At 38.2% G+C, this 8,386-nt stretch overlaps 1 protein-coding gene across 3 annotated transcripts; it reads right to left on the bottom strand.

The window, feature by feature from the left end:
• Positions 1-113: 113 nt before the first annotated feature.
• Positions 114-6,492, bottom strand: bnip1b (BCL2 interacting protein 1b). 3 transcript variants are annotated; one of them, XR_009207232.1, is made up of 7 exons: positions 6,373-6,468; positions 6,113-6,205; positions 4,820-4,911; positions 4,617-4,721; positions 3,894-4,048; positions 2,590-2,708; positions 1,168-1,307 (listed from the first exon to the last, which is right to left on the bottom strand). XR_009207232.1 is itself a non-coding variant. In XM_058415478.1 (6 exons), the coding sequence occupies exons 1-6, from the start codon at positions 6,454-6,456 to the stop codon at positions 1,111-1,113; spliced, it is 690 nt and encodes a 229-aa protein (XP_058271461.1). In that variant the 5' UTR covers positions 6,457-6,492; the 3' UTR covers positions 114-1,110. The 3 variants fall into 3 exon arrangements, 2 of the variants coding, with proteins under 2 accessions (XP_058271461.1, XP_058271460.1); XM_058415478.1 differs by lacking the exon at positions 3,894-4,048 and having other exon boundaries at positions 114-1,307; positions 6,373-6,492; XM_058415477.1 differs by lacking the exons at positions 1,168-1,307; positions 2,590-2,708 and having other exon boundaries at positions 2,727-4,048.
• Between the last annotated feature and the right edge of the window lie 1,894 nt (positions 6,493-8,386).

Below are 8,386 nucleotides of genomic sequence, written 5' to 3'. Positions count from 1 at the left end.
TGACTGGGGCATTTTTGCATGAATTATTTGGTTGTTTCCTCACCTACTTTTTATCAGTCTTGGTTAAATGTTTCTAGAAACAGCTAGGGCTATCTTTTTAAATAAAATAAAGGTCACGGTTCTTAAATTTTTTTATTAGAAAATCTTTAAAAAATTATGTTGAAATACACACAGAGTCATGAGGTCACTGGAAATGAATCAAAGCTGAAAAACAAAAAAAAAACATCACAGTGAAGTGATCTGCAACCAGCAAGTCAAAGACAGGCGTACTGCATATCCTACACACCCAATTCAACTAATCAGCTAATTAACAATCCTTCCTGAGCTGAAGGTGGGTGTGACAGTGGCAAAAGCAATAAACTGTAGAAGTCTGGGGTTCTCTAACGCCAGGGTTGAGAACCTGTGTTTGACTATTTCCTCATGTTCAGAGGAAAAAAGTTGAGAAACTGAATGGGTTAAACAGAAAAACCCTATAGCACCATCCAGTGGTCTGACCCTGAAGAACATAATGAGATATTAAAAGCACCATTTTTATAAATACTGACATAATTCATAAGAAAACAAATATAGTCTAACTCTACCTCAGGTGTGTTTCTTCCCCCTTCCTTTCAAATGTAGGCACAGTCAACAGTACCAGAGTGTAAACTGTAAAAATATTGCTTCTAAAGGCTGTAAAGACACTGAAATATCAAATAAACACTTTTAACACTTTCAAAGGTAGCAAAAGAAGGCACTTATGTACACTGGTTTAAAGGTAAGCATCAATAATCAAGAAACCACCCTGTCTGTAAATATTAAACATGTATATAAAGAAACTTTTATAATGCTATACACTGCAAACAACATGCCATTCATTCAAAAATGCAATTCTGAATTTGAATTCCCCAGTTATAAATATTACAACTTTTGCCAAGTACTCTTGCTTCATTTGCTTAAAATCAACACTAAATTCAGAACTAAATTCTCATTTATTGTCACAAACTGCATGTGCAATTTTAAATGGCAAAAGTCACATTTTAGATGCAGGCACACGTATATTCACACGAACTCTATGACCGGAACAGTACCAACAACTGAAGTATTTGCATATAGAAAAGAAATATTTTTGCTCTAAATGAAAGGGAAGAGCCTCTTTTTCAGGATGTAGAGAACAGTGGCAAAAAACAGAGCAAGTGCAAGAAAGATGAGCAGTTTATCCGTGAGTTCACGCCGATTGTATTTCAGGATGAGTTTCTGTCCCAAGTGGATTGTGGCCGTCATCGATTTGAACTCTTCGTTCGTTTCCAGAAGCGACCTTGACGATGTAACTATGAATAGAGCAAAAAGAGGGACTGTGTGTTTAATGGAGTTTTACTAGGTTTTTAGGGGAGGTGAAACATTTTCAACACTCAACTGAAAAATCACTTATTACAGGAGAGATTTCTCGTTCACTAAAAAAAAAGAAAGAAAATCACACACACATACACAATCCAGTAAAAGGAAATTGTAACATTACAGCACACAAAGACATCCTATAATTTGTGGCAACAATTTGAAGAAGGACCACATAATTTGTGTGATGGTCAGGTGTCCACATACTTTTGTCCATATAGTGTATAAACAATTAGAAAAGCTCCAAAAATTAGTCCTGAGAAAATCTGGTTTTAAAATGTTGACACTTTGTTAGTCCAAACACCAATATACAAACAGTGAACATAAAAACTGAAGAATTGCACAATAACAAGTGAACAAAAGAATGGTTTCAGAAGAAGAAGATCAAAGTTTTGGACTGGGTCCAGATCTAGAAACCAGTGGAGTGACTTGGCTGCTGTGCACAGGAGATCTTCCAAAATAAATCCACCACTCTTTTATCCTTCCCCAGCTCCCAAGATTAGCACATTCAAGTGACAGATGATGTCATTTAGAAAGCAAATCTCTGACATGAACCAATTGTCCAGCATTTGCATCAAAACCGTGTTAGCTTTCTTGTGCTGGCAGTCGCAGAGACAAATGATAATCTCCTCCCTGAGCTCCATTCTGAGTGCATCTCTCTTGCTAAGTCACATGGCATCATTATAGAACAGAAGGTCACTGTGCTTGGCTCAAATATCAGTGAAAACTGCATGTGTATCTGATAAAGTTAATCTCGAGTCCATAGTGGTTTGTTTAAACTCACGGCAGAGTTGAGTACAGAACACTCCCTGATGGATGGATGAGGCAGTAGTGACTTCATTTGTGGTACAAAAGCCAACATCTGAGCAGAAAGATCTTGTTTGCTAACTAGTTATGGTGGCAAAAACCTATGGTAGTCTTTTGTCATCGATCTCACATCTCTGTTATTGGCTGCTGACAGAACTGGAAGAGATCTCAGCTCACTATTTTTGGAGGATTTAGGTTCATTACATCAAAATCATATTTTTAATTAATTAATTAATAACTTATCAGATCAGAGAGTCTGATCTGAACTGATAAACAGGCCATATTGCAGGCTGCTATACATATTAGAATAGCACTGACCTAGAGATATAACAGAAATCATTAATTCTATATAATAGAAAACAATGCAATGGTATGCAGTGGCTCAACACTACACAAACCGCGTGCTCTTACCCAGACTGCCGATGGATTCCTCACTTTGGTTAACCTGTTGGGCCATCATCCGGCTGATGCTCATCAAACTCTCAGTGATGTCACTGGATGTCTCTACCAGGTTCTCCTTGGTGGCTTTCCTACATATCAAGCACATCAAACAAACAAAAAATAAAGTGTCTTAGTATGTCACACCAGAACTGCTTCGAAGTGAGTTTCTGGAACAGTACTGGAGGAATACAACTCTCTTCCCAAATATATTCCTCCATTTGGTGATTTGATGATGATGATGATGGTTGTTGACAGTGATGTCTAACAAATCAGTCCAAAAAATCTCCCACAGAGCTGATGAACCGCTCACTACAGATCATCTCTCAGTCACCCTGAACACCAGAACCCACCCAGGGCTGTGTAGTGAGTCTTCCGCTGTACACACTGCACAACCACGTCTGTGTTACTAACGTCTGTATCACAGCAACCACATTGTCATGTTTGCTAATAACACTTGCATGGGGTTTATCACCAACAATGATGAGACTGCCTACAAAGAGGAAGTGAGACAACTTGAGGTCTAATACAAGGACAACAATCTCTGTCTAAATGTCAGCAAGACTAAAAAGATGATTGACCCGAGTGTCTCATACCCCTCTACACAATGCAGTGCAGCAGCAGAAACTGAGCAATGTCAAGCTTTTGGCATGAAGATCACAGACATCTTGACATGGTTCCTCCATATAACAGTGCTGCTACGTCCTAAGAAGATGCATGTGAAGACCACTTTCTGAAAGTGTGTCAGAGAGCATTCTGCCCTGAAGCTTCGCTGTCTGCCACAGAAACTGCACAGTTACGGTTACAGACAGGAAAGCACAGTGGTGGTGCTGATTATTGGTGAAGATTATTAATGGGTTACATTTTAATGCCATTAAAGACATCTACACTGAGCAGAGTATAAGGAAAGCCTGCAGCAACTTGAATCACTCTTGCCCATTCTCTAGAAGAATGCTAGAGCACATGCAACTTTTCATGGGCCATTAGGCTCCTCAGCAGATTGGTCTGATGGACACCTCACCTTAATTCATTTCACTTCCACTATGACAGGTAGATTCTTTTAAGCAATGTTTTCATTATATTCACTACAGGGCAACAGAGTTTATGTCTGACTGTAGTGCTTAATGTTTACTTCACACACTGCTTAGCACATTGTCTATTACATAGTCTGCAGTCTATTGTCTGAATTTAATGTATTTATTAATTTTTGCACAGTCTATATTTTGTACCCAACATTTCATCTGTATTGTGGTGTGAGGAATGACAGTAAAGCCTACTTGACTCTGTGTTGTGCCCTGCTATCCAGGGTGTATTCCGTGTTCCCAGGAGAGGCTCCAGATCCACCACAATCCTGACCACAATAAAGTAGACACTGTCGATGGATGGATGGATGGATGGATGGATGGATGAATGCTTGTTGACACTCAGTAACCTGTTTCAGGTAAAATACTGAATACAATTCTTTGTAACTTGCTTAGTGAGTTTGTCAGCTACTGTATTTATAACCTGTTTCAAAATTCATTTTACTTTATTACACCTTTCTATTATTTCTATTATACAATTTTAAATTGTATATGCCTAGTTTACGTTTGGTCCTCATGAGCCAATTAAGGAACCCATTAATGTTCTCAATAAGAAAAGATCCAAATTCATCTAATAACTCGGCATATGAACTGTTTAAAGACTTCCACCTCCTGCTGTAGTCTTGTACGATTCTCACTTTGAGTGCAGGTTTTTCTTTCTTTGTCCCTTTCCTTAAACAGCCCACAGTTCTACAGTTCTGTGCCCTAAAGCCTATTCACAATTTTTTCTTCTGTAATGTGCTCTGGAGTCAGTGAAGATTATTATTGCTAGACTGGGTTTTCTGACATCCAACTCAACCCAAAAGCAAATTAATGGATATCTGACCACTGCAGTTAAGTAGCAAGAATTTTAAAGCCATTAGAAAGCCGTTCGTTTCCCTCAACATGAAGGAGTTCATGACTGAGTTAATGATTTACCTTTGCCTTACTGATGTGTCCCCACCATGTAATAGCTCATCTTTTTCCAGGTTATCAATGGCCAGCTTACAGGCCAAGTTGGCTTTCCTCCATGCAGTCTGGTTACTGGTACATATGTGGAAAAAGATCAACTTTGACAATAAATTTATGGGCAACTTTAAAAATACAGAATGCAAATAGCACAAGTCCTCTAATACTCTCACCTCAACATCTGTTTGCGATGACGTTCCATTTCAGCCATAATAACGTTCTTATCGGTCTCTTTGTCTTGTTCTTTAGCCAATTGTTCCATATCCTACAACCAGAAAGAGTACACTGGACAGTTGACCACTTGTAGCAACAAAAGCAACAAAGTTTGAACTGGAACTTTGCTGAAGCATGATGCATATGGAGGACACTTGCGGTCTGTTCACACACAAAAGTTTTTCATGTTCTATTACAAAAGCTAGTTTTCTACAGTGATGTAGTAGTAATCTACAGTGATGCTTATGACTAGCTTAACTATTTAGGTAATGGTCTAGCAAACAGGCCATGCTAACTTTAGCTTGCTGGTAACTGTTAGGACTAGGAATTTAGCTATGCTAGCAGAACATTCACTCTGGCAGATGACTCAGATGACTGATTAGTTAAATGTTGACCACACTGATAGCCTCTACTTTACTTTACTTAGTTTCTCAGGTTGTTCACATTTTACCTACTCTACATCAAATCTGTATTTTTCAGATTTAAATTTTTTATATTTGTTTTTTAGGATCTAGAGTTTTTCTGCAGACAGCCCATAGAAAACACACAAACAGATTCACAATAAGAAGCTACTGTTAGGTGTTATGTAGCAAACACACACACACACACACACACACGTGGAGGGATCCAAATAATGACAGATCAGTGCTGTTATGCTTAATATTAGCACTTTTGGAATGCTCCTTGTCCAGTCAAATGAAAGGAACTGTAACATACATCATGTATAAAGTATAAAAGCACGGAAGACATGTTCTCACCGGTCACTTTAATAAGAACACCTACACAAACGCTTATTAATGCAATTATTAAACCAGTCAGTGTGACCAGTATTTCAGATCTGGTGATCTCCTGGGATTTCATACACAACAATCTCTAAAGTTTGCACAGTAAAGAAAAAACACCTTCCTGTAAGCAGCAGTGTTTGTGTTTACATCGAGTAAACGTAAAAGTAGGTTTGCACCTAGCTGCACACTGTGCACTTTACGTGGCTAAGACAAACTTCTGTCCTAGCTCTGTGGTGTTGTTTGTTGTTTTGTATTGAACTAGTAGTTGTATGTTTATGTAGCACCAGGTCCTGGAGAAACGTTGTTTCATTTCACTATGTACTGCGCCAGCTATATGTGGTTGAAATAACAATAAAAGCTTCTTGAATCTTGAATCTTGAGTAACTACACCATCAGAATATCGTAATCAGCTGGAAGTTTGTCTGGAAGTTGATTTAGAGTTATATAAAGTCCTTTAAATGTGTATACCTGAATTCGCTGTCTTAAATGGTTGGATTTTTCCTTCACTGCACCGTTCAGCTCCATCAGCAGGCTGTGAGGACCTCGACATTCTCTTATATCCTGGAGTGAAACACACAGCTCAGTGGAAACACCAACAAAGCTTCTCTAGCTTCATGGCAGCTAAGTAGGCTAAGAGTTATTCACATTCACTGCGAGGCTAAAACAAGTACAATTTAACTAATTCAGCAGACCACTGCCGAAAAATGAGTTTGATCGCTGCATCCTACCTGAATGAGAGCTTTAACCTCTAAATCATATTTGATGATATTTTGAACACATATTCTAACAGAGACGTCAGAGGACGACGCCATCTTTGTTGTGGTACGGAGAGCGAAAAGGTCTTCGCAAAACGAAAACGCGTTTTCAGCTGAATGAATGAGTCAAAAAAATTTTCGTCAAACAGTCTGAAGTTTGATTATCCATCTAAAGCCTTTCTCGTTTCTTTTCTACTATTTTTGCCTAATAATATTTATTAATTAGTAATTAATTAAGTAATTAAAAAAAATCTCCTTATGAATACACTGTTCAGAAATAAACATGCAGACATTCACTGCATTTACATTTTAGAAATAAACATCTTAGAAATAAAATTTACATATTAGAACATTTCAACCATAAGCTGTTATCGAAATGTCTAAGAAAAATATTAGTGTAGACAAACCTTTGGACTGACAGCACAGAGAGGAGTGCATGAGGTTTGCATCGCACACAGTATCTGGATGAGGAAAGCGGACCTCACACACAAGAGATATGTTCAATATATTTTTAAAACAAAAATGACATGCAAAAAAGTAGCACAAATGACGATTAGCACTTCTAGTGCTAGACATCTAGTAAAAACTGTTTTAAAAAAAAGCTTTTTGCAGTATTCTGGTTAAATTCTGGTCAGTTCCTCCTGTAAAACTGCCCTCACTTATCCAAGGTTCCTTCAGATGTTCTCTCACAATTTCAAAACCATGCAGAAATTTTTAGTGGGATTCTGGTCAGGAGATCAGCTAGGCCATAGAAGGTCTTCTAGAATTTAGTGGTCTAGATGAATCATTCATTTTCTCCCCAGATTCAGTTTCTTGGCCAGTTACAGATTAGCCAGGTGTTCATGTTTTTCCAGGACTATATGCAGAGAAGCATCTCCATATTATGACACTCCCACCTTCATACTGTTCTGTGGGTATGGTGCTCTTGTGATTCTTTCACTAATATATATATCAAGAGGATGGTCACAAACCATCAAGCAAAGCTGAGCTGTTTGCTTTTTTTCCAAAAAGAGTGGTATAAAGTTATCCAACAGCAATGTGAAAAACGTGGAGAGCATGGAGCCAAAACGCATGCAAATCGGGGTTATTCCACCAAATACAATTTAACACAATTTGTTTACAAATTATTTGCATTTTGTTTTATTTGAGTTATTAAAGCTCTGCAAATACTGCATGATCTTGGGTTATTTTGATGTGTTGTCATTTCCCTTAAATATACACTCTAAATAACAATAGTTATATTTTGAATTTAGGAGAAATATTGTCAGCAGTTCACAAAAACAATGAAACAAAACTGTTCATCTCACCAATACATTCACCTGTAAGAAAAACATGAAACTGATTATTTTGCAGTGGTCTCTTATTTTTTTCCAGAGCTATATATACACTGAACAAAATTATAAATGCAACACTTTTGTTATGAGCTGAACTCAAAGATCTAAGACTTTTTCTATGTACACAAAAGGCCTATTTCTCTCAAATATTGTTCACAAATCTGTCTAAATCTGTGTTAGTGAGCACTTCTCCTTTGCCGAGATAATTCATCCACCTCTCAGGTATGGCATATCAAGATGCTGATTAGACAGCATGATTATTGCACAGGTGTGCCTTAGGCTGGCCACAATAAAAGGCCACTCTTAAATGAGCAGTTTTATCACACAGCACAATGCCACAGATGTCGTAAGTTTTGAGGGAGCGTGCAATTGGCATGATGACTGCAGGAATGTCCACCAGAGCTGTTGCCCGTGAATTGAATGTTCATTTCTCTACCATAAGCCATCTCCAAAGGCGTTTCAGAGAATTTGGCAGTACATCCAACCGGCCTCACAACTGCAGACCACGTGTAACCACACTAGCCCAGGACCTCCACATCCAGCATCTTCACCTCCAAGATCGTCTGAGACCAGCCACCCAGACAGCTGCTGCAACAATCAGTTTGCATAACCAAAGAATTTCTGCACAAACTGTCAGAAACCATCTCAGGGAA

This window comes from Hemibagrus wyckioides, linkage group LG18 (assembly GCF_019097595.1).
Source record: "Hemibagrus wyckioides isolate EC202008001 linkage group LG18, SWU_Hwy_1.0, whole genome shotgun sequence".
Taxonomy (NCBI): Eukaryota; Metazoa; Chordata; class Actinopteri; order Siluriformes; family Bagridae; genus Hemibagrus; species Hemibagrus wyckioides.
This window is presented reverse-complemented; position numbering and strand designations above follow the sequence as displayed.

What these genes read in the sequence shown, in the direction of transcription:
- bnip1b (XM_058415478.1), bottom strand. Translation starts at nt 6,456, where the DNA reads ATGGCGTCGTCCTCTGACGTCTCTGTTAGAATATGTGTTCAAAATATC. An exon ending in AGGTTAAAGCTCTCATTCAG is followed by an intron (nt 6,206 to 6,372) that starts GTAGGATGCAGC and finishes GTTTCACTCCAG; the next exon opens with GATATAAGAGAATGTCGAGG. An exon ending in CATCGCAAACAGATGTTGAG is followed by an intron (nt 4,722 to 4,819) that starts GTGAGAGTATTA and finishes CATATGTACCAG; the next exon opens with TAACCAGACTGCATGGAGGA.